Genomic DNA, 24,842 nt, shown 5'->3' with positions numbered 1-24,842 from the left:
CAATCACCGCCGGAATGACTCAGAGTTCACCAATCGACTTGCAGCATGCAGATAAGTATCAAAGACTTGCGGCTGGGACGTCCGGGTGGCTCAGCAGTTTAGCGTTACCTTCAGCCCAGGGCCGATCTTGGAGACCCAGAATCGAGTCCCACATCGGGCTCCCTGCATGGAGCCTGCTTCTTCCTCTGCCTGTGTCTCTGCCTCTCTCTCTCTGTGTCTCTCATGAATAAATAAATAAGTAAATAAACAAACAAACAAATAAATAAAATCTTAAAAAAAAAAACAAAAAAAGACTTGCGGCTTTTTCCGAAGCTGGTAGAAGAAACAACGCGGAGTGGAAACGGAACCCTGAGTCGAAGGAGCTGTTTCCCAAGCCGAGGAGTGTTTGCACAATTGGTCCATGCTACGTCACTTCCTATCCGCCTGGCGGAAGTTGCTTCCAAGCGCTTTGCGATTTGTAGGCGTGAGTTCCGGTGGGGGCAGAAGTGGTTGTGTGCTGTTGGGAGAGTCGCGATGGCGGCGGTGGATTCGGATGTCCAGTCGCTGCCTCGTGGGGGTTTCCGCTGTTGCCTCTGCCACGTTACTACAGCCAACCGTAAGCGGTGGTTGTGAGTTTTCGTCTTTGGGTGCTAGCGAGGGTTAGAGTTAGAGGTCATAGTTCTTGGCAGGTCGGTTGGTAGGGCCGCTCACCTCCGTTTTCGCTCCGCCTTGACGAAGGGACTGCAGAGTGGCGGAAGCCCTACCACTTTTCCCTCTCCTTCCCAGCATCCGAAATCTCCACAGCGAAAGTTTGATTCTTACTCCCTCTTTAACCGTCGTCTGTTGGACGCCACCTTTGTGTCTGGTACTCTTCTAGGCTCTCGGGTGGGGTGAGGGGATTCAGAGGTGGAGACCATTCTGGTGCTCCACAGGGATGTTTGGAGAGCTGTAGGATCACAGAGAAAGTCGTAATTAACTCAGGGAAGTCCTACAGAGGAGCGACCCAAAGGCAGAGACGGGCGAAGTAGCATGGCATGCATGACTAGAAGGTGGGTTTGGCAAAGTAGACAGGGTTCTTGTATGACAGCACACAGGACTCCATGAAACCTCAGATTCCACTTTGGAAGTCTGGAGTTGTGATCTTCCCTAAACAGGATCTTCTATCCGTGTGTGTGTGTGTGTGTGTGTGGCACTATCACTGTTTGCCCCATAGGGCAAGCCAAAAATCCAAGATAGTCTTTTCTGGCCCCACATATTCATTGGTGGCAACAAACAGCTGACCCAGAATTTAACAAAAATAATAATTGCTAACTTTTCCCATGTTCTATATGTGTATACCCTTGGGGTTAGTTCTATTGATATCTTCATTTTGTGGCCCACGAAATTGACACACAGAGAAGTTAAGTGACTTGCCCAAGATCTCACACAGTTTGCCAGAACTGGGATTTAAACTTGAGCAGTGTGACCTCAGATCATGCACTTGCAATCTCCCTACCATACCTAGAGACCATCCATGAAGTCTAGGGTCCTGCTTTATTTAGTTCTTCTGTAATATGATCTGGATAAGTTTCCTGTTATTTATATATTTATTTTTAAAATAATTTTTAGGTGTTGCTTTACCTAGCACTTAGGGTTTAAGAAAAATTGTAGCTAGTTGTCCTGGGAACTACTTAGAGAGAATACCTTATGTGGACAAATGGACAAGAGAGGGAGGTGAAAAGAGCCAGACTTGGTTTATTCAAAGGCCACCCATTCTGTAGCTTGGAAGGATTGGTAAGATTTAGGTATGCATTTAGGTAAAGTCAAGGGGTGGGTGCACTGAAGAGTGATTTGGATATTTTTTTTAATGTTTTTTTAAAAATTTTTATTTATTTATGATAGTCACACACACACACACACAGAGGGAGAGAGAGAGAGAGAGAGAGAGAGAGGCAGAGACATAGGCGGAGGGAGAAGCAAGCCGGGAGCCTGACATGGGATTCGATCCCGGGTCTCCAGGATCGCGCCCTGGGCTAAAGGCAGGTGCTAAACTGCTGCGCCACCCAGGGATCCCTGATTTGGATATTTTTGTTTCACAATTATCTCTGTAGGACCCAGCCTAGATGCCCACTTGGGAGGCCGGAAACACCGACACCTAGTAGAACTACGAGCTGCCCGAAAAGCCCAGGGACTTCGAAGTGTGTTTGTCAGTGGCTTTCCCCGGGATGTGGATTCTGCTCAGCTTACTCAGTACTTCCAGGCATTTGGACCTGTGGCCAGTGTCGTCATGGACAAGGACAAGGTAGAGTGAATGGCTTTTGGGGTAAAGAATGACTCAGGTGTGCCACATACAAGAAGAAATGAGAGAGAAACCAGGAGCCCTGTTTCAGCTGGTGCCTTATGTGGCTTGTCCTTGATGGACACCACAGTACTTGGGCTAATTCAGCTTTGTGAGCCTTCGCCACCCCCCCCCCCCCCCCCCCAAACTCCCACCTCTCCGGCTCCTGCTTGGATTTGTCAGTTTGCCAGAGTTAGTCATTGGGGGACTTGTGGATCATTAATTTATTGTCTTCGTTTTATTTGCCAAATATTAACTGTTGACTTAGTACTGGGCACTGTGTGTAGACTGTATTTTTTTAAAGATTTATTTATTTGAGAGAGAGGAGGAAGAGAGAGAATCTTAAGCAGACTCCACATTTAGTGGTGGAGACTGATGAGGTTCTTGATCTCACGACCTTGAGATTATGACCTGAGCTGAAATCAAGAATCGGACACTTAATGGACTGTGCCACTCAGGTGCCTCAGAGTTGTATTTTCAATAGTGAATAGGGTAGGGGCACCTGGTGGCTCAGTTGGTTAGGTGTCTGCCTTTGGCTCAGGGCATGATCCCAGGATTGAGTCCCACATTGGGCTCCCTTCTCCATGAGGAGCCTGTTTCTCCCTCTCTCTCTGCCTGTCAATCCTCCTGCTTGTGCCCTTGCTGTCAAATAAATAAATGAAATCTTTAAAAAAAGAGGTCAGTAGTGAGTAGGATAGATGTGGCCCCTGCAGGCACAGAGCTTACAGCCTAGTGAATAAAGTAGACAATTAAATGAGTAATTACAAGGAAGTAGGTGCTTTTAAGACTATAACATTGGGAGATCTATCCTAACCCTACAAGAGACTGGTTTATGAACCAGTTAGCAGTTTATTAACTTATAGTGAGAGGTACACTGAAATTAGCTGGTCAAAATACCCTGTCTTCTGGACAGTGCTAGAGAGAGAGGCAGAGACATAGAGGGAAAAGCAGGCTTCCTTCAGGGAGCCCAATGTGGGACTCAATCCCGGAACTCCAGGATCATGCCCTGAGCCGAAGGTGGATGCTCAACTGCTGAGCCATCTAGGTGTCCCCCTACAGAAGCTTTAACACAAGAGGTTTAATTGTTTCCTTTATTTTTTTTAAGAGTTTTTTTATTCATTCATGAAAGACACACAGAGAGAGAGAGAGAGAGAGAGAGAGGGGCAGAGACATAGGCAGAGGGAGAAGCAGGCTCCCTGTGGGAAGCCTGATGTGGGACTCAATCCCAGGACCCCAGGACCCCAGGAACATGGTCTGAGCCAAAGGCAGACGCTCAACTGCTGAGCCACCCAGGCGTTCCTAATTGTTTTCTTTAACGAGAAGTCCAGACCTGGGCAGTCTGGGACTTTACTTTTCTCCTGCTCTGTCATTATTGGGCATGTGGTTCTCACTTCCTAGTTGTGATAATACTGCTTGCACATCTTCAGGTGAGAAAAAGGGGCAGGCTGAAGGACAGAGTATAAAAGGCTAATGCCAGCTGAGTCTGACTGTTTTCCCCTGCTTTTCTTTACTTTCCAGGAAAATATCTTTTCCCAGAGCCCACACGTGGGGGGTCTCTTCTGTTTGTGTATCCTTGCATCAGTGACACGCTGGCTCACTTAACTATGGTTTTTAAGAAGTTTTGATGCCTATTTCTGATGCCTATTAGTATTTTCTTTTTTTTTTTTTTTAATTTTTTTTTAATTTATTTATGATAGTTACAGAGAGAGAGAGAGAGAGGCAGAGACATAGGCAGAGGGAGAAGCAGGCTCCATGCACCGGGAGCCTGACGTGGGATTCGATCCCGGGTCTCCAGGATCGCGCCCTGGGCCAAAGACAAGCGCCAAACCGCTGCGCCACCCAGGGATCCCCCTATTAGTATTTTCATTGGTGTTAGATGAGAGATTAATTTGGGAAGAATTGGGTCTTTTATACTGAATCTTTCCATAAAAATGCTATGTCTTCATTATTGATACCTTTATTTTTTTATTGTTTTTTTAGATTTTATTTATTCATGACAGAGAGAGAGAGAGAGAGAGAGAGAGAGGCAGAGACACAGGCAGAGGGAGAGAGGGAGAAGCAGGCTCTGTGCAGGGAGCCTGACGTGGGACTCGATCCCCGGTCTCCAGGATCACACCCCAGGCTGAAGGCGGTGCTAAACCGCTGAGCCACCGGGGCTGCCCTATTGATATCTTTAAATGTAAAGTTTTATAATTAGTAACTTGTATTAGATTTATTCCTTAGTACTTCATATTTTCTGTTGCCACTGTAAAAGGTACTTTTTTCTTATATATTACTGGTAGAAAGGATCATAATTACATATTGATCTAATATTTAGCAACCTGCTGAATTACTTAAAAAACCACAGACTTTATTGGGTTTCTATAAAGACAATCATATAATTTGCAAAACAAAACAAAAAACTTTTTTTTCTGTATGTTGATAAATTGAACACCAATAAAAAAATAAATTTATTAAAAAAAATGAAAATTATAGGAAGCAGAACAGAATCTATCACAATAAAATGCAATTATTAGTTAGAGGAATAAGCCTGACTTCTGAGAAGGGGAAAAATGTAGGTCAAGAAGACACAAAAACAGGGCAGCCCCTGTGGCTTAGCAGTTTAGCGCCGCCTTCAGCCTGGGGTGTGATCCTGGAGACATGGGATCAAGTCCCACGTCGGGCTCCCTGCATGGAGCCTGCTTCTCCCTCTGCCTGTGTCTCTGCCTCTCTCTCTCTGTGTGTCTTTCATGAATAAATAAATAAATAAAATCTTTAAAAAAAAGTTATTTATTTATGAATGGTCCCCATTTCATAGAATCTCACTCATGACACACATGTCAAACCACATATTTGGATTCTGGATTCCAAAACCACGATCCCTGCCCTTTTTGTGGTTTGCTAGGGCGTATTTGCTATCGTGGAGATGGGGGACACAGGGACTCGGGAAGCTGTCTTGTCACAGCCCCAGCACAGCCTAGGAGGACATCGCCTGCGGGTCCGGCCACGGGAGCAGAAAGAGTTCCAGAGCCCAGCTTCCAAATCTCCCAAAGGAGCAGCCCCTGACAGCCACCAGCTGGCCAAAGCACTAGCTGAGGCCCCTGATGTGGGGGCACAAATGGTGAAGCTTGTGGGGCTGAGGGAGTTGTCTGAGGCTGAACGGCAGCTTCGGAGCCTCGTGGTGGCCCTGATGCAGGAGGTCTTCATGGAGTTCTTCCCTGGTGAGTCACCTCCCTTACCATGTGTGAGCCCTTCCTGCCCTTCCCTCCACTGAGTCTACATCCCCCACCCCTCTCCCTCAGCTGCGGGCGTTTGGCTGCTCTTCCTTCTTTATGTCCCACTATGTTCTTCCACCCCATTCTCCTCTGTAATGTCACTCAACCTTTCTTCTCTGCTTGGCATCCAGGCTGCGTGGTCCATCCTTTTGGCTCTTCCATAAATAGTTTTGATGTCCATGGCTGTGATCTTGACCTCTTCCTGGATCTGGGTGACTTGGAAGAGTCTCAGGTGAGTGACCAGGGAGGCAGCTTGGAAGAGTCAGTGGGGGGCAGCCCCAGTGGCACAGTGGTTTAGCGCTGCCTGCAGCCCAGGGCGTGATCCTGGAGACCCTGGATCGAGTCCCATGTCGGGCTCTCTGCATGGAGCCTGCTTCTCTCTCTGCCTCTCTCTCTCTCTCTCGCTCTCGCTCTCTCTGTGTCTCTATGAATAAATAAATAAAATATTTAAAAAGAAAAAAAAAAGTCAGTGGGAATGGTCATGTGACTCTGGGCAAGCACGATATCTCTCTTGTGCCTTAGTTCCTCATCTGTAAAATGGGGATAATGGAACCCACCCAAAAGGGTTATTGTGATTAGAGAAATGTGAATGTATTAGGTGGTCATTAGAGAGGATGAATGCTAATGGACACAGGGTATGTGGCATTTGTAACAGGAAAAAAAAATTTCAAAATGGTATACATTATTATATACTGTATTTTGGGAAAAATATATGAAAAGAGATACAGTGAAGTAATTTTGGGGTTATGTTTTTGTCTATTTTCTAAAATCTAATATACAGATCTCCTTTTGGAATAAGGCGGTTGTTAGTATTTTTTAGGCTTTGTATTTTAGAGTGGTTTTAGATTCACAGCAAAATTGTGCAAAAAGTACAGTTTTCATATACTCCCTACTTTACAAAAAGGGTTAAGGATTATTTATTTATTTTGGGGGGAGCAGAGACAGAGATTGAACTTGATTAGAGGGAGGGGCAGAGGGAGAGAATCTCAAGCAGACTCCCTGCTGAGTGTGGAGCCTGATGTAGGGCTTGACCTCACGACCTTACGTTCATGACCTGAGCTGAAACCAAGAGTCAGATGCTTAACCCACTGAGCCACCCAGGCACCCCACAAAATGGGTTATTTAAAAAATAAATTTGTTTGATCATTCTCCCTATGTATGTACACACGCACACATATACACTTTATATTTTCAGAATCATTTGAGGGCAGGTTGCATACATGATGCCTGTCATAGTCCAGTGTCCAGTAGGGAAACACAAAGGCATCCTTGTGTACAGCCGCAGGACAGACATGTTACCTTATGCAAATGTAAAATGTTAGGAGACTTTTAGTCTGCAGCCCATCCTCTGCTTTCATCAGCTGCACCAGCAGGCTCGTGTTGTCCCCCTCAGACTCCTTTACAGTTCCTCTGCCTTCTTTGGTCTTTTCATGATAGTGACATCTTGGTAGAATACAGACCATTTATTTTGTGGCATTAAAACGTTATTTTTAATTTTAAAAAGAGGTTGTGAAATTAATTGAATTCATATATATAAAACCCCTGGACCAGGGCCTGGCACATAAGCAGTAATGATAGATCTTGGGGGATGTTGCCCAAATGGGGGACAGCATGAGAGGTGAATATTCACTGAGCTCATTTCTATCCACAGCCAGCCCCAAAGGCCCCAGAGTCTCCATCTTTGGACTCAGCCCTTGCATCACCACTGGATCCTCAAGCCCTGGCCTGTACCCCAGCTTCCCCTCCAGACTCACAGCCTCCTTCTCCTCCAGACTCAGAAGCCCTGGATTTTGAAACTCCTTCCTCTTCCCTGGCACCCCAGACTCCAGACTCTGCTTTGGCCTCTGAGACTCTCGCCTCTCCCCAGTCCCTGCCTCCAGCCTCACCACTGCAGGAGGACCTGGGAGAGGGGAACTTGGGGAAGGCCCTGGAACTGGCAGAGGCCCTGAAGGGGGAGAAACCAGAGGGGGCAGCAATGCTGGAGTTGGTGGGATCCATTCTTCGGGGCTGTGTCCCTGGAGTGTACCGAGTCCAGACTGTACCCTCTGCCAGACGCCCTGTGGTCAAGTTTTGTCATCGGCCTTCAGGTCTTCATGGTGACATCTCCCTCAGTAACCGGTACCTTTGTTTAGGGGGTGGTTGGGAAGGCCAGCTGAGCATTCTGGGGTGGGTGAGGAGGGGGCCCTGTTGTGGGGAGCTCCTGTACTTGCTGAGGTTATCCTTGTTGGGTCCCATCCCGCTTTCTGTCACTTGTCTCCTGTCTCGCATCCACTTTCATGAATGTAAAGTGTGTTCCTTAGAATACTTTTTTAAGGGGATTTAGGAAAAAGTTTTAGGGTTGAGTAAGTTTGGGAAATGCTGAATTAGATGGAAATCACTTTCTCCCTTCCCACCCTCTTCCCCACTTCCTTTCTCCCTCTTTCCCTTTGTTTCTTTGCATATGAAAGGCAATTTGAGCTGTCTTATAACTACAGTAAAGGATGCAGTGTTTCCCAGTTTTGATTTCCTTTTGCATGACTTTTCACTTGACCCACGTTGGCAGACACTTGGAAAACCCTCTCTCGGCCTTATTTGCAGGCCCCGTCCTGCAAGCTTGGGACAAGAGCTAGGATAATGGATTCAAAGGGTTCCGCAGCACTCACACCCTTGTCTTTGTTCCAGGCTGGCTCTGCACAACTCTCGCTTCCTGAGTCTCTGCTCTGAGCTGGATGAGCGAGTTCGGCCTCTTGTGTACACCATCCGCTGTTGGGCTCAGGGTCGAGGACTGTCAGGTGAGAATGAGTCAGGACACTTGGGGTTGAGCTGGTGTTGGGGCAAAGGCAGGGGTTCATGGAGGGAAGGGGAGGCAGGCACAGGAACCAGGGTTGAGAAAACCAGCATGGAGGTGTTAGATGCACCTCCAGCATAACTGGAATTATTGTTTATCTAGGAAGCGGCCCCCTCCTCAGTAACTACGCCCTGACCTTGCTCGTGATCTATTTCCTTCAGACCAGGGAACCTCCTGTGTTGCCTACTGTGTCTCAGCTCACCCAGAAAGCAGGTACAGCAGCCTGGCCTCCACCTTCTTTATCTTGTCAGCTTCAGCTTTCCTCTTGTCTTGTTTAGATGCACTGAGCTACCCCAGGAATGAGATCTCTGCTTCCAAATCTTTCTGCTTCCAAGCTGATCTTCACCTTTTTTCCCTTTTACAGGTGAAGGCGAGCAGGTGGAGGTGGACGGCTGGGACTGTAGTTTCCCCAGGGATGCCTCAAGACTGGAGCCCAGCACCAATAAGGAGCCCCTCAGTGAGTCTGGGGAGGCGGGTAGAGGAATTTGTTGTTGTTTTTTTTTTTTTTAAGATTTTATTTATTTATTCATGAGAGACACAGAGGCAGAGACATAGGCAGAGGGAAAAGCAGGCTCCCTGTGGGGAGCCCGAAATTGGACTGGATCCCAGGACCCCAGGATCACGCCCTGAGCCAAAGGCAGACACTCAGCCTCTGAGCTACCCTGGCACTTGAGGCTGGTAGAGGATTGATAAATGATGTTAATCACTGCTGTAGATTATATCCGTCAGTTAGTTTGTCAGGCATGGTTCTCACAGCATAGTTCTCATGGGATAGCTAGTATTGTTAATACCATTTCACAGATGAAGAAACCATGCCTTGGAGCAATTAAGTGGCTTGTTCAAGGTTACACTGCCAGCGAGGGAAAGGAGCAGCATCTGGGGAAGGACGTTGCTGGGGGCACAGGGCAAGAGGCCGGACCTCTTGTTTTAGAGATCAGAGGAGTTTGGCTGCAGACACTTCTGAGCTACTTGGAAGGGAAAAGAAAGTCCTTCCAAGAGAATGTCTCTAGTGCAGGCCTGTCTCAGTTCTGGCCTCTGAGTAACCCCTTCTGCCTGGTCTTCCTCCTCTTCTAGGTTCTCTGCTAGCCCAGTTCTTCTCCTGCGTCTCTTGTTGGGATCTCCGTGGCTCACTGCTGTCCCTGCGGGAGGGTCAGGTACTGCCTGTGGCAGGGGGCCTGCCCTCTAATCACTGGGAGGGCCTGCGCCTTGGCCCCATGAATCTCCAGGACCCTTTTGACCTGAGTCACAATGTGGCAGCCAATGTGACCAGCCGCGTAGCCGGGCGGCTACAGAACTGCTGCAGAGCAGCAGCCAATTATTGCCGAAGTCTCCAGTTCCAGCGCCGTTCCTCCCGGGGTCGGGACTGGGGGCTGCTCCCCCTTCTGCAGCCCACCTCCCCTAGTTCCCTGTTGTCTGCAACACCCATCCCTTTACCCCCTGCTCCTTTCACCCAGCTCACTGCCACCCTGGCCCGGGTGTTAAGGGAAGCATTGGGGTGTCATATAGAACAGGGAACCAAGAGACTGCGGACTGACAGAGGTGGCCCTGAGGAGTCTCCTCAGGGAGGGACAAACAAAAGATTGAAACTAGACGGACAGGAAAAAAGCTGTGAGGAGGGGCTGGAAGAGCAGCAGGAATGTGTCAGGGACCACAGTGAAGATGGGGTGGAGGAAATGGTTGTGGAGGTTGGAGAGATGGTGCAGGACTGGGTGCAGAGCTCTGGGCGGCCAGGGGAGCCACCCCAGACGACCACAAAGCAGCTAGCTACTGGAGGAGAGGGACAACCAGGACATGAAGCATTGGCAGAGCAGAGGCCTCAAGGCCCTGATGCTGATGCAGCCAGAGAAGGTTTTTGGGCTGAGACAGGGAAGGGGGTGTTGCTGTCCTCAGTGAGCTGGCGCTGTGCCTTGTGGCACCGAGTGTGGCAGGGGCGGCGGCGGGCCCGGCGACGCTTGCAGCAGCAGACCAAGGACAAAGGTGGAGGCACTGCTGGCACAACAGCATGGCTGGCGATTGAGGCTCAGGTCACCCAGGAGCTGAGAGGACCAACCGGTGCAGCACAGCGGCCAGAGGCTGAGCCGCTCCTGACCTTTGTGGCATCTGCCTCCCAGGCTGACCAGACTCTCACCGTGACCCCAATCCAGGATTCTCAAGGCCTGTTCCCTGATCTCCATCATTTCTTACAAGTTTACCTCCCTCAAGCACTTCGAAACCTCCTCAAGTGAAGACAGGGACCCTAATGGGCAATAAAGCTCCTAGTTTAATAAACACTAGAGTTTCCTCTAATTTCCACCCGGTAGTAATCCTTCTACCCACTACTTGCCCTCCCCAGACCTACTGCTCTTCTCAGACATGCCTTTTTTGGCCACCCTAAAATAGGTCTGGGCCTATTTGCTTCTTAGCATTTATCACCACCTGCAGGGAGGCCTACATGTGGTGTGTTCCTGCACCCGGAGCCCGCTCGGTAGAGTTCTTGAAGGATGGAGTGCCAGGTGGGCGGCTTGGGCAGTACCTGGAACAAGAACCGAGTTTGCCTCCACTTTACCTTACCGCCCAGATTTATATGGTGACGGCCTGAAATTGGGGTTCAGGGTTCTCTGTCCATTCTTTCACTTAACAGAGTTCATCCTGTTCTGATTAAAATGGGGAAAACACTGTCCGACCTGAGCGTGGGTAAAGGGGTGTCCATCATCGGTGAACTGGCAGCCCTCTGCAGGGTGACGGGTGGCAGGGATCCGCTGTGTTCTCCCTCGGCCCTTCTCGGCTGCAGGCCCTGCACCAAGGCCCTACCTGCAGCGATTGCATCCTGGAGCCCGCAGGGTGGTTTAAACGGAGGAAACCTCACTTTGGTAGAGGGGTTTCTGACTTGGGCTCCGGTGAGATAATCATCCTCTCCTGTAGAAAACCAGAGCGGGAACAAACGTACTTATCCACACAGGACTTGTTTCCGCCCCCAGTGAGAGTCCCACAATCCTGATGTTAGGGGCCTGGAAGGATCTCCGTCAAGTCACCGCGGGTTTCTGAGCTGGAGGGGAACGCCTCTGGGACCTGGCACGGCGCGGAGTTGGCAGCCGTGCCACGTCGCCGGGAAGAGGAGGCTTTTCAGCTAGTTCTCAGTTTACCTTCCCCGCCTTACACCTCCAAGTCAGGACTCCGATTGGCCTCGCTTGCGGGGCGGGGCCAGTCAAGAGTCCCGTTGCGCAGGCGCGAGCTGTCTCTGTGACGACCAGCAGGCCCCACCCCCTTCTTTTTGCAATTCAGCCGCGGCGGGGTATAGGACTGTCGTGCGTATGCCTTCTGTGCCGTCCTCGCTTTGCGGCTGCTGTTTCTCCGCGGCTCTCCCCTCCCCCTTCTCTCCCCGACGGCTTACTTTGCGGCAGCGCCGAGAGCCCCACCCCCTTTCTCTGCGGAATCACCATGGCGGCCGGGGTAAGTTTGCCGGCTCCGGCGATCCAGGTCATGGTATCCGACGCCATCCTCTGCCCGAGTGGAGCCCTCCGGCGTCAGAGAAGTTCTGGAGCCGAGTGAGGGACTGATCCTGGGTCTAGAGACCGTACTGTTGGAAGAGCAAGGCTTGCAGGCCCCGGCGGGGAACTGAGGCTGGAGCTCTTGGAGGCCAAAGAGGTGGTAGGGTCTGGGGCAGAGAGCAAGGAGATGCGGGATCCTGGTCTTCTGGGGCCTGAGAAAGGGGTTCGGGTTCATTGCCGCCTCGAGACGTGGGATCCGGGCAGGTTGACAGAACTTTTGCGACCGTTTTGTGGGGGAACAGCGGGGACGGGATGAAAAGGAGGGTCTTTGTGGGCAGGTAGGGCTGTCTCCGGTTAAGGGTCGTCCAGCGGGGAGGTTTGGGAGGGAGAGGACTCTCCGGACGGCGGAGTCAGACGGTGCTGGCCGGGTTAACAGAAGGAGAAGCAACGCCAGAACTCACTGCGGGACAGGACCGGAGGGACGAATGGTACGCATGACGAGAAGGAATGGTTCTTGGGGGGAGACCGAGTTGGTTTAGGAAGAGAAGATGCCATTCGATTTCTCCGTGGCTTTTCGGAGGGGAACTTGGAAATGGTCGTGTGTGTGTGTGAGAGAGAGAGAGACAGACGGGGAGTGATGCTTTCGAAGGGGTGAGCGGCTCAGTCGTAGAGTAGGCAGGTACTCGTTAACCATCAATGAATGAACCAGAGCTCTAGGAAGGGAGGAATGTGTCGGCAGGTGGAGTCTGAGGGAACTACGAGTTCTGGGTTTCTCCACGATATATTGGAGGAGAGGAGAATGTTGCTGGAGATGTCCTTAGGGAAGGTCAAACCTGTCAGCGCTTTATTTAGCAGTTGGTTCTGTCTTGGGTATTTCAGCGGACTCTGATTACACATGGCAGATACTAGAGAGCGTGGTTCACCAGGGGGAGTAAAAGTGAGTTGAACAGATTGGGAATAACTCAGGGAATTTATCCCGGGAAGTGACATTTCCGACTGAGAGCCTTTTACTCATTAACGTTCCCTCCCCTACTTTCACCCACAGACCCTGTACACATATCCTGAAAACTGGAGGGCCTTCAAGGCTCTCATTGCTGCTCAGTACAGCGGAGCTCAGGTCCGTGTGCTCTCCGCACCACCCCACTTCCACTTTGGCCAAACCAACCGCACCCCTGAATTTCTCCGTAAATTTCCTGCCGGCAAGGTGAGTAGAAAAGTGGAGAGGAGTCTTTGGTCCTGAGAACTCAAAGAGTCCTGAGATTGTCTCACTCTGAAAATGGTCTCCATCTTTAAAAGGGAATTTTCTGTATAATTTGTTCTTTATATATTTCAGTGATGGGATCCCTGGGTGGCGCAGTGGTTTGGCGCCTGCCTTTGGCCCAGGGCGCGATCCTGGAGATCCAGGATCAAATCCCACGTCAGGCTCCCGGTGCATGGAGCCTGCTTCTCCCTCTGCCTGTGTCTCTGCCTCTCTCTCTCACTGTGTTCCTATCATTAAAAAAAAAAATAAAAATAAAAATAAAAAAAAAAATTTATATTTCAGTGATTTAAAATTCTTTTGAGTTAAGTGAAGATTCACACGTAGTTAAAAATGATGCAGAGCTGTTCAGTGGCTTGTTATAAAATTCACAAGTTTCTTTGTATTTGCGGGAAAGAGAATGGGTTTTGACTGTTTTCAGTGCAAATACATCGAGTATCTGCCCATGAGCCAACCAAAGGGCTTACCGAGGTCGATAAATAACCATGCTAAACAGAGAAGAGATAAATGCAGTTCAGGGAGCACCACAATACTATCAAGAATACGGAGAGAGATGACACTTGGTTTTTGGTCTTTCGCCTATTTGATTGAGGGATTTTATATAAACAGTTGATAATATTTAAATCTTTGGGATTTCTCATGTGAGTTCACATTGTAAGGGATACCAAGTTACTTAAATATTTCTGGTTCCTAAGTTTCAGATTGTAGTAGTTCATATCAGTAGTTTGCTTAGTAAGTATTGTCAGCCTTATGTAAGAACTTTATCCCAGGATTGGCTAGTGAGTAATTCCTGATTGTTTTACTTAATGTTTTTTTAAATTTTATCTTTTGACTGTTTTATCCCAGGTTCCAGCATTTGAGGGTGACGATGGATTCTGTGTGTTTGAGAGCAATGCCATTGCCTACTATGGTAATTTGCAGTGGGTGTGGGAATGGGAAGATCAGGAATGAAGGAGGTAGGAGAGGATGAGGGTGAGCTGTAGTGGACAGGAGAAGAATTTTTATGGACTTGGATCGATGTTGGCCTGACCCCAAAGTTCTGACCTTTGTGTTCTGCCTCTGCAGTGAGCAATGAGGAGCTGCGGGGAAATACTCCAGAGGCAGCAGCCCAGGTGGTGCAGTGGGTGAGCTTTGCTGATAGCGACATAGTGCCCCCAGCCAGTACCTGGGTGTTTCCTACCTTGGGCATCATGCACCACAACAAGCAGGTAAGCCTTGGAACTTGGGGAGAAGCCAAGGCCCAGGATGAAATCAGCTCCTGAGTGTCAAGGAGCAAGAAATAAAATAGATTGAGAAAAGGAGATGTTAAGAATTTGTGGATAATAAAAGACCTAATCTTTGGGGTATGAGTTTGGAGCACTGCTGTTGATAGTGTCTGGGTTCTTTGTCACACAGACCCAGTTGGAGGTGGTGCCTGTCATGAGTGGTCAGAGGAGAGATTTCTGTTGTAGAAAAGCTATCCCAAATGGTAGGGGAGTGGTTACATCAGGTGACTTCTACGGTTCCTTCTAAAATTCAAAGATAAAGGACTAGGTCATATAGTGGGAAATTAATCCAGACTGCACCATGAGGAAATTTGACCTTGAGAGCTTCCTTTGTGATACATTTGGAGTGATCTGGAATCTGACTCCATTGAAAGAAGATGGGGATGAGCCAGAACTTTGTAAGTGAAATAGCTACCTTAGGTCTGTCGTTGGAGGGGAGAGGGAAAGGGATGGGTATCCATTATTAAGTTTTGAATCCTTTTAAATCAATAGGCCACAGAGAATGCAAAGGAGGAAGTGAGGCGAATTCTGGGGCTCCTGGATACTCATTTGAAGACGAGGACTTTTCTGGTGGGCGAACGTGTGACACTGGCTGACATCACAGTTGTCTGCACCCTGTTGTGGCTCTATAAACAGGTGACATTTATAAAGAATTAGGTTGGCAGAGGATAGGGGGTGGTTAGAAATTAAGCCATTAAGTCTTCCGGGTTACCCTGTATTCTGCTGAGGACTTGGATGTGAAGGGTGTTGGGTAACGACTAGTCTATAGGAATCCCAAGTTTGAATACCATGACTACCTTCCCTCCTGAGAAGTTTGGTAATGTTCTGTTTCCTGAGTTTCTGTTTGATAGAGAAGATGTGGTTTGTTTCTGTATTTTGGGGGAAGTCCAGCTGTGCTTGTGCTTAGTTGTAAAGACAGGAAAGGCGGGCAGCCTGGGTGGCTCAGTGGTTTAGCGCCGCCTTCAGCCCAGGCCGTGATCCTGGGGTCCCTGGATTGAGTCCCATGTCAGGCTCCCTGCATGGAGCCTGCTTCTCCCTCTGCCTGTGTGTCTCTGCCTCTCTCTCTCTCTCATGAATAAATAAATAAAATCTTAAAAAAAAAAAAAAAAAAAAAAGACAGGAAGGGCTGGTAGCTTCAGTGTCCAGATCTTTTGGAGGCAGGCTGGGTTCAGTTCTTAGTTTCATTACTTACTAGTTGTAGAGAGAGGGATGTGTGTGTGTTTGAGAGAATTCCTTGAGTTCTTTTTTTTTTTTTTTTTTTTTCTCCTGTAAGCTATAAAATCAGCATGGTAGTAATTAGTTTTGAGGTTTTTGGGTTAAAGAAGATGACATGTTGCTGACCAAGCAACTGTTGGACCAATATGTGTCCAGAATAGTAGTGCAGTAATTGGAAAATAAAAAAGCACCTCCTTTGTGTCAGGCTCTGTGTCAAGGGCCTTGCAGGGATCATCTTAATCTTTACCTCCTGTATGGGTGAGGAGAAATGGAACCTGGCCCAAGGGAATGTAGCTAGTAAGTGTGGCATAGAGTTTGAACCCAGTACTGCAGAACCAGAGCCAAAGAACTGACCGCTCTGTTCCGTCTTCTTGACAAGATTATTTTCCATATAATCTTAGCAAACTAAAAGATGGTAAATGAGTTTTTCACAAAGCTAAGTTTAAAGGACAGTTTGTTATTCTGAAGTACTTTTTTGCCTTTTTTTTTTTTGACTGTTGAATATTTAGCTTCTGAAGTTAGGTGAATAGTATATATCATGTAGATAATTGTGGTTTACTTAGTAAAACGAGTAATTGGTAGCTGTGTTGCCCTGCCTTTTATTTATTTGCTTTAGTTTTATTGATATGACTTTTTTTTTAAAGATTTTATTTTTTTGAGACAAAAAGATACAGCATGAGCAGGGAGGGAGGGCAAAGGGAGAGGGAGAAGCAGGCTCCCCGTTGAGCAGGGAGCCTTATGTGGGGCTTCATCCCAGGATGCTGGGATCATGACCTGAGCCAAAGGCAGACTTAACCTACTGAGCCACCCGAGTGCCCTGACACGTGACATTTAAAAGGTTGGAATGGGTAGGCCTGGGTGGCTCAGCGGTTTAGCAACTAAACGCCTGGTTTAGCGCCTGCCTTCGGCCCAGGGTGTGATCCTGGAGTCCCAGGATCGAGTCCCACATCAGGCTCCCTGCATGGAGCCTGCTTCTCCCTCTGCCTGTGTCTCTGCCTCTCTGTGTGTCTTTCATAAATAAATAAATAAAATCTTTTTTAAAAAAATAAATAAAAGGTTGGAATGTGGGACGCCTGGGTAGCTCAGCAGTTGCGCATTTGCCTTGGGCTCAGGGTGTGATCCCTAGTGCAGGGATTGAGTCTTGCATTGGGCTCCCTGTGAGGAGCCTGCTTCTCCCTCTGTGTCTCTCATGAATAAAATTATAAAGAAATAAAGAAAGATTGGAACGTGTAGATGAAATGGTTTTGTAAATGATGTAAGGCACCATATAAACATATCTACCAAGTAGATTTATAGTAAATGAGGGATAGGATCAAGTATCCGCTAAGTTGGACTGTATAGTGAAAAAGTGGAAGGTAAACGGGAAGTACCCCTCCAGGGTAAGATGGTATACTAGGGAGCTCTCATCTCCGGGATTGAGAGGAAGATTGGAGCTTTGGTGTAGAAAGAAATGTCTCTGGCTTGAAACTCCTCAAGAACTTTCTCTCCTTTGTTTCTATTCTACCCTTATGTTTTGACAGGTCCTGGAGCCTTCTTTCCGCCAGGCCTTCCCCAATACCAACCGCTGGTTCCTTACCTGCATTAACCAGCCCCAGTTCCGGGCTGTCTTGGGGGAGGTGAAACTCTGTGAGAAGATGGCCCAGTTTGATGGTAAGTCTGTGGAGATACAGGAGTATGTGGCCTGGCTCTGGGCTGGTTGGCTCAGTCTCAGTCCCTTGATTTCCCATCAGGCTTTTGGGTTATGTGAACCCACAGATAAGGTTCACGTGTATTTGTTGCTGAGGGTTGTGTTCTTGCTTCAGGACATACAGGGAACTGGTGGCAGAGCAGTGCAGGGCCTAGATCCCTTAGTTCCCCGCCTGGCAGTTTTCCTCCATTACCCTGCTCACTGCCTGCTTTTAGAGGCATAAGGAAAGAGGGAGGATATTGACTTCTCTCCCTTTTTCTGCACCAGCTAAAAAGTTTGCAGAGAGCCAACCTAAAAAAGACACCCCACGGAAAGAGAAGGGTTCTCGGGAAGAGAAGCAGAAGCCCCAGGCTGAGCGGAAAGAGGAGAAGAAGGCTGCTGCCCCTGCTCCTGAGGAGGAAATGGATGAATGTGAGCAGGCACTGGCTGCTGAGCCAAAGGCCAAAGACCCCTTTGCTCACCTGCCCAAGAGGTAATGATATTGGGGGGTAGGGGACATGGGACTCCCAAAGGCCACTTTTTGCCTCTGTGTGTTCCCCTCACACAGCTAGGGCTATTTTAGGTTGTCCATACAAAATTGAAAGATGTTTTGTGGGCAGCCCGGGTGGCTCAGTGGTTTAGTACCACCTTCAGCCCAGGGTGTGATCCCGGAGACCCGGGATCCAGTCCCATGTCAGGCTCCCTGCATGGAGCCTGCTTCTCCCTCTGCCTATGTCTCTGCCCCTCTCTCTCTCTCTCTCTCTCTCTCTCTCTCTCTCTGTGTGTATTCTCATGAATAAATAAAATCTTAAAAAAAAAAAGATGTTTTGTTTGCAAGGAAAGTTTATCCTCAAGAATTGGATTAATTTTTTTTTATTATTTTATTTATTTGGGGATCCCTGGGTGGCTCAGCGGTTTAGCATCTGCCTTTGGCCCAGGGTGTGATCCTGGAGTCCCAGGATCAAGACCCACGTCCGGCTTCCTGTGTGGAGCCTGCTTCTCCCTCTGCCTGTGTCTCTGCCTCTCTCTCTGTGTGTCTTTCATGAATAAATAAATAAAAATCTTTAAAAAAAAACATTAAAAAAAAAGATTTTATTTATCTGAGAAAGAGAGTGTGCTCAATAAGATTTGAGAGTCCTCAGAACTAATATGAGAAGGTGCAGAGAGCCTCATGTCTACCCTGCTGGGCTGCCTTTGCTGAAGCAGTGACACCACATCAGTGTTGTTTTATTATATTTTTACCCTTTTGATGAAGGCAGTATAAACATTATCTCTGAGAAGCAAGGATGACTATGACTCCATAGTGCCTGTCTGCTTCATTATTTCTCAGATTGCTGGAGTTAAACCCCTAAAAGAAAAGGAAATAGATGGGACGGTTGTCACCCCTATCCACTGCCAACCTTTTTAATGAAGGTTGGGGTTCTTGGAAGAAAAGAATACAGTAAAAGGAAACTTTTCAGTGTGAAAAAAAAACAGGACATCTAGCACTACTCACATCATCAGCTAATGCCCTAGGTTTTTCATTAGAATTGCAAGCATTAGGAGACCTGTCTTGTCTGTGGCCACTTCACAAAGTCCTTGATCCAAGCTTTTCTCACCCACTCCCTGCTTTTCTCACCCACCCAAAGCCATCCAGCCTTTCTTAGTTTGTCTGTTAGGGTTCAACAGAGTTCATCCTCTGCCATTTTGTAATTTTTTTTTTTTTTTTAAGATTTATTTTAGAAGGGGACAGTGTGTGCATGAGTAGGGGGAGGGGCAGAGGGAGAAGGGGAGAGAGAAGCAGACTCCCCATTGAGTGCAGAGCCCAAAATGAGGCTCTATCTCACAGCTCTGAGATCATGACCTGAGTGGAAATCAAAGTTGGATGCTTAACTGACCGAACCATCCACGTGCTCCTTGTAATGGTTTTTAATGGGACAAACAAGCATGAAGGTACACATTGCTGGTGGCCATAATAGGGGTTTGGAGAGTTGTAAATGACAAGCATCCTAGCACCAGATGGTTACAGTAGGAGCTGCTGTTTCCCCAATTGGGGAGCAACTTGGAGTGTAGCTCTTAAGCTCAGGTACTTTTTTTTTTTTTTTTTAAGAGTTTATTTATTCATGAGAGAGAGAGACAGACACAGGCAGAGGGAGAAGCAGGCCCTATGCAGGGAGCCCAATGCGGGACTCGATCCTGGGTCTCCAGGATCAGGCCCTGGGCTGAAGGTGGTGCTAAACCGCTGAGCTCCTCGGGCTGCCTGACTCAGGTACTTCATACAAGACCAAGGAAGCTCCAGATGCAGCTGCTCTTTACAGATTTTTTTTTTTTTTTTTGAACTGAAGTGATTTACCTTGAGCCTAACACAGGAGCAGGTAAGGAGTGAGCAAGATTTTTGGTGTGTATATAAATTGTATTAATTAACCTGAATGACATATGCTGTTGTAATACAAATCTCTAATTACTTGTTAGCTAGAGATTTTCACAGATGTTAGGTCTGTATATTCTGGGCAGAAAATAAATCACCAGTAGACTGAAAATCTTTAATAAACTTCTATCCTTTTGGGAATATTGGTTAATACCAATTTGTCCTATTACCATGGTGCTCTATCTGGCTGCCAAGATGATTTTTCCCCAGGTTTTTTTTTTTTTTTTTTTTTTTTAAGATTTTATTTATTTATGAGAGAGACAGAGAGAGAGAAGCAGACTCTATGCTGGGAGCCCGATGTGGGACTTGATCCTGGGCCAAAGGCAAGCGCTTAACTGCTGAGCCACCCAGCCATCCCTTCCCCAGGATTTTTAACATCACAAAGGTAATGTCTTCAAAGTTGAAGACTTATTTTTCAAGAGTTAGTTCTAGGTTTTTTTTTTTTTTTTTTTTTTTTTAAGATTTTATTTTTTCGCGAGAAACAGAGTGGCAGAGACATAGGCAGGGGGAGAAGTAAGCTCCTTGTGGGGAGCCTGATGCGGGACTTGATCCCAGGACCCTGGGATCACAACCTGAGCTGAAGGCAGATGCTCAGCCCCTGAGCTATCCAGGGACCCTAGTTCTTTTTTTTTTTTTTTTTTTTTTAAAGATTTATTTATTTGAGAGAGAAAATGCGTTGAGCAGAGGGACCAGCTAGGGGAGAGGGCAAGCAGACTCCCCACTGAGTGGGGAGGCTAATGGGCGCAGCTTGATCCCAGGGTCCTTAGATTGTGACCTGAGCCAAAGGTAAGTGCTTAACCAACTGAGCCACACAGGTGCCCCAGTTCTAGTTCTTTTAAGGCCTTCCAGCTTAACTTGTTTCAGAAGCTGTTCAGAGCCTGTCCTCATTTGGGGTGGAATGGATACAAGATGGTCATAAATTTTAAAGTTCAAACAGATGAGGAGGGTATGAAGAGAAAAACCCTGAGTCCCTTTTTTTGGGTGCTTGAGGGGGAAGCACCTCAGAGGAGGTCTCCTTTGTGTATTTGGGAAAGAACACAGGACCGGGGATTCAAGGGCACTCTCTGCTTTGCTATATTGTAATAGTGGGCAGGTCACACCACTTAACCTTATCTGGAAAGCGGGAAAGGAATGGTTTCTAACTCTAGGGTTTGTTAGCATCATTTACACTAATGAGTAATTGGTCCAATTAAACTTAGTGAGGGCTTTTTTTTTTTTTAAGATTTTATTTATTCATGAGAGAGGCAGAAACAGGCAGAGGAAGAAGCAGACTCTCCCAAGTGGAGCCCAATGTGGAACTCAATCCAGGGACTTCAGGATTACGCCCTGAGCTGAAGGCAGACGCTCAAGCACTGAGCCACCCAGGCATCCCAATTTTTTTTTTCCCAAAGATTTTATTTAATTATTCATGAGAGACACAGAGGGAGGCAGAGACATAGGCAGAGGGAGAAGCAGGCTCTCTGTGGGGAGCCTGATGTGGGACTTGATCCTGAGACTCTGGTATCGCAACCTGAGCCAAAGGCAAAGGCTCAACCACTGAGCCATCCGGGCATCCTTAGTAAGGGTTTTCTTAAATAGGTTTATGGCACATTTTACAGTAGAGGATTATGTAGCCATTAAAACATTTGTAAGGCATGCCTGGGTGGCTCAGTTGGTTAAGTGTCTGCCTTCTCAGGTTGTGATCTTGGGGTTCTGGGATCCAGACCCACATCGGGGTTCCTGCTCAGTGGGGAGTCTGCTTCTCCTCCTCTGACTTTCACCCCTGCTTATGCTTTAACTTGGGTGCTTGGGTGCTCATGATCTCTCTCAAATGAATAAAAAAAGGAAAAAAAAATCCCTGATAGGGGGACAGTATTATTTTTTTTTTTTTAAATTTTTTTTTTTATTTTTATTTATTTATGATAGTCACAGAGAGAGAGAGAGAGGCAGAGACACAGGCAGAGGGAGAAGCAGGCTCCATGCACCGGGAGCCTGATGTGGGACTCGATCCTGGGTCTCCAGGATCGCGCCCTGGGCCAAAGGCAAGCGCCAAACCACTGCGCCACCCAGGGATCCCAGGGGGGGGGGGGGACAGTATTAAATGAACAAATTGTGTAAGGCACAAAATTATATACATCATCTTTGGAAAGTCACCAGTGGGAAGTACATAAACATTAATCAATTCTCTTGTTTACTGGCATTGCAGATGATTTTCTTCAGTCAGCATGTGGTTTTATAACTGGAAAGAAAAAAAGAGAACCCCTACCATGAGGGGAGGAACTCTATAGCTGAGCCTTCTCAGTGCAGTGTGCCAGGTTGCCTCAAAGATCAGCTGAACCTAAGGGCTTTTCAGCATCTGGGCTTGTTCCTGGGCACAGTGACTCAAGGGCACCCGTATAAAGTCTGGGGCGGAGGTTCTTTGAGAACATTTGCTGCTTCCATTGTCACATTGTAGTGTGTGTAACCCGAAGAGGCCTGTGGTAGGGGAAGATACTTGGGTGAATCAGGGACTGTGACTCAGTGGGAAAGGGCCCTGGAGGGAGCCAGGGGGCTAGGGGCTAGCCAGGAAGGATGAGCGCTTATTCTGGGTTTCCACCAGGGGGCAGCAGTTTGCTGTGTTTTTCCTGGGTCAGGTCTCCCGGTGTGTGTGTGTGTGTGTGTGTGTGTGTGTGTGTGTGTGTGTGTGTGTGTGTGTGTTCGTTCGTGTTCCCACTGTCTTCAAGCTTAGCCTACTTAAGACTGCAGAGAGAGAGCAGAGGAGTGGCCTAGGCCCCCCTTCCTACGCCCTTAGCTTTCTTCCATTACAAGCTTATACCCATCTGCCAGTCCAGTGAGCTCTTCCTTTAAACCAGTACATTTTAAGTGAAATTCGTCCTTAGCTTCTCTTAGCCTGGAAACCCTTCGTTGCCTCAGTAGGACCTTCTTCACATTGATCTTGCTTTTTTTTCTCCATTCAGTACCTTTGTGTTGGACGAATTTAAGCGCAAGTACTCCAATGAGGACACTCTCACTGTGGCACTGCCGTATTTCTGGGAGCACTTCGATAAGGATGGCTGGTCCCTGTGGTTCGCTGAGTACCGCTTCCCTGAGGAGCTCACTCAGACCTTTATGAGTTGTAACCTCATCACTGGTGAGAAGAGGGTGGGCTGAGGGAGGGGGAGGCCAAGGCAGTGGGTGCTGTGATTCTGAAGGCTGTACCCACTGTGATTCTGTTCTCCCTTGGCCCTGTCAGGAATGTTCCAACGGTTGGACAAGCTGAGGAAGAATGCCTTTGCCAGTGTCATCCTCTTTGGAACCAACAACAGCAGCTCCATTTCTGGAGTCTGGGTCTTCCGAGGCCAGGAGCTTGCCTTTCCGGTGAGGAAAGGAGTAGGGGAGGAGTTGTTCCCTTTAGGATGGGACAAGGAGATGGGAAGCATACTCTCATTCTTGTGCTTGTGGGCATTTAGGAGAGTTCAAGGAATGTGTACAGGAGGAACTGTCACAGTCACAGGAGTTTTAGGATCTGATGACATGCGGCTGAGCTGGAAGTAACAGGTGTGGGGCAGGATCTGATTGGACCACATGCTTCTTAACCTGGCTTTTTCTCCCCAGCTGAGTCCAGATTGGCAGGTGGACTACGAGTCCTATACGTGGCGGAAACTGGATCCTGGCAGCGAGGAGACCCAGACGCTGGTTCGAGAGTACTTTTCCTGGGAGGGGGCCTTCCAGCATGTGGGCAAAACCTTCAATCAGGGCAAGATCTTCAAGTAAACATCTCTGTCATCATCGCCTAGCTGCCTGTACCTGCCCTTCAGGGAGATGGGGGTCATTAAAGGAAACTGAACATTGAACCCTTAACCTGTCCCGCCTCCTTTTTAAGTGATGGCTTCTTCAAAGGGGGGTAGATCTGTTGAAGCAGGGTGTTTTCTAGGTTTGTATACCTCCCTTTGCAGGAAAAAGAAGTCTTCAGAAGAGCAGAAACAGAGGCCTCATTTTCGACTTTATATGCTCTGCCTTTACGGTGATGGCTGTCTTCTAGCCTAGCTGAGAAAGACTGGGTGCAGTTCGAGTGGTTGGTGACACAGAGCTTTGTAACTACCTGAGTCTGCAGGACCAGGTTGCTAAAGTATGGTAGCACACTGTGTGTGGAGGAACTTCATGGTGTTTCTCAGATTGCCCTGGGAGGTAGGTGGCATCAAGGGTCTGGGTAGAAATTTCAGATAAGCAGGAGTACCAGGCACAGTACCAGCCTACTACCTAGAACGGGCACTGGCCCGTGGGCCCTCACCTGGCTGCGGATCATTTCTGGGGGAATTCTGCTTTCTCACAAGAAAGTGGGGTTCAGAGATTTAAGGGACTTAACTTGTGGAGACAGGATTTTGAACCCAGTGGGAACTCACTGGAGCCCAGAATCTAAATGGGCCTTGCTGTTTCCTAGAATGTAGAGGAGTCCTAATGGCCACATGAGAACCCTTCTCAGACCTGGGGGTACTATTTTTTCTCTTAGGCTTAATTTTTATTATGTTCTTTTCACAGATTCTTGTTCTACTTTGTCTTTTTTTTTTTTTTTTTTTGTATTTTTTCTGAAGAGCATTGAGGGTCTCCCTGGTATTAACAGTTGAGAGGAAGTTGGAAAGCTCTAGTTCAATTCACATTTTGAGACATAGGCAAAAGCAGTCATGATTCAACCTTTGGTCTCTAGTTTATGGTTTTATACGTGTTCTTTCTCTGCCACCCTCTTAGTCCATGCAGGGCTTAGCTAGGGAGGGGAAGAAGTTGATCTTTGTAGGTACAGACGGTCTGGTGGCTGGGGAGAGGGTAGGGCTGTAATCTAGCTGGGTACTTGGACTATAGTTGGGGTTCTGGGAAGAGTGGGTGGAGCAGAGTTGCGATGTGGAATCCAGCTGGGTGAGGATGGGCTAGTTCTTGCTCAGGGATTGCTCCCTGGCAGGTCATCTTGGGTTGGATCCAAACTTGCCACCTGTCTTGCTTCCAAGCATTCCACGCTGCTCTTGGTTAGGATCTAAAAGTGCTAGTTGCTGGCTGGGCTGGGGCCTCACCTAACCTGTCAGACTCCCTTCACAAATTCCGTTTCCCACCACACCTCCCTGCTCCTTTGCTTTCATAATCTTCACCCCCTTCCTGGTATCCTTGACCTTCCCAGGAGCTGGAGATTTAGTTGGGAGAGACCAAGTTATGGAAGGTTTGAAGGGGCAGGTCGGAGAG

The 24,842-nt window shown here is 47.8% G+C and overlaps 2 protein-coding genes across 6 annotated transcripts; both read left to right on the top strand.

The window, feature by feature from the left end:
* The first annotated feature begins 436 nt into the window (after positions 1–436).
* On the top strand, positions 437–10,645 carry TUT1 (terminal uridylyl transferase 1, U6 snRNA-specific). 3 transcript variants are annotated; one of them, XM_026004684.2, is made up of 9 exons: positions 437–595; positions 2,070–2,260; positions 5,181–5,496; positions 5,682–5,782; positions 7,202–7,668; positions 8,212–8,321; positions 8,480–8,590; positions 8,742–8,834; positions 9,452–10,645. In XM_026004684.2, the coding sequence occupies exons 1-9, from the start codon at positions 514–516 to the stop codon at positions 10,600–10,602; spliced, it is 2,622 nt and encodes an 873-aa protein (XP_025860469.2). In that variant the 5' UTR covers positions 437–513; the 3' UTR covers positions 10,603–10,645. The 3 variants fall into 3 exon arrangements, with proteins under 3 accessions (XP_025860469.2, XP_072614351.1, XP_025860468.2); XM_072758250.1 differs by having other exon boundaries at positions 443–1,028; XM_026004683.2 differs by having other exon boundaries at positions 451–844.
* A 919-nt stretch (positions 10,646–11,564) lies between these two features.
* On the top strand, positions 11,565–23,474 carry EEF1G (eukaryotic translation elongation factor 1 gamma). 3 transcript variants are annotated; one of them, XM_026004688.2, is made up of 10 exons: positions 11,565–11,806; positions 12,890–13,048; positions 13,949–14,012; positions 14,168–14,310; positions 14,860–15,003; positions 17,103–17,232; positions 17,537–17,741; positions 22,592–22,764; positions 22,867–22,991; positions 23,229–23,474. In XM_026004688.2, exons 1-10 carry the CDS (start codon positions 11,795–11,797, stop codon positions 23,385–23,387), a joined length of 1,314 nt encoding a protein of 437 aa, XP_025860473.2. In that variant the 5' UTR covers positions 11,565–11,794; the 3' UTR covers positions 23,388–23,474. The 3 variants fall into 3 exon arrangements, with proteins under 3 accessions (XP_025860473.2, XP_072614353.1, XP_072614352.1); XM_072758252.1 differs by having other exon boundaries at positions 11,774–12,332; XM_072758251.1 differs by having other exon boundaries at positions 11,774–12,781.
* The last annotated feature ends 1,368 nt before the right edge of the window (positions 23,475–24,842 follow it).

This window comes from Vulpes vulpes, chromosome 5 (assembly GCF_048418805.1).
Source record: "Vulpes vulpes isolate BD-2025 chromosome 5, VulVul3, whole genome shotgun sequence".
Classification (NCBI taxonomy): Eukaryota; Metazoa; Chordata; class Mammalia; order Carnivora; family Canidae; genus Vulpes; species Vulpes vulpes.
Note: the sequence above shows the minus strand (reverse complement) of the source record. Positions and strands in the feature narration are given on the sequence as shown.

Excerpts from the sequence above, each read along its gene's own strand:
- TUT1 (XM_026004684.2), top strand. The coding sequence starts at position 514 with ATGGCGGCGGTGGATTCGGATGTCCAGTCGCTGCCTCGTGGGGGTTTC. Across the intron at positions 5,783-7,201 it reads GTGACTTGGAAGAGTCTCAG|CCAGCCCCAAAGGCCCCAGA; the intron begins GTGAGTGACCAG and ends TTCTATCCACAG. Across the intron at positions 8,322-8,479 it reads TCAGGGTCGAGGACTGTCAG|GAAGCGGCCCCCTCCTCAGT; the intron begins GTGAGAATGAGT and ends TTGTTTATCTAG.
- EEF1G (XM_072758251.1), top strand. The coding sequence starts at position 12,740 with ATGGCAGATACTAGAGAGCGTGGTTCACCAGGGGGAGTAAAA. Across the intron at positions 14,013-14,167 it reads CAATGCCATTGCCTACTATG|TGAGCAATGAGGAGCTGCGG; the intron begins GTAATTTGCAGT and ends CTGCCTCTGCAG. Across the intron at positions 17,742-22,591 it reads TTTGCTCACCTGCCCAAGAG|TACCTTTGTGTTGGACGAAT; the intron begins GTAATGATATTG and ends TTCTCCATTCAG.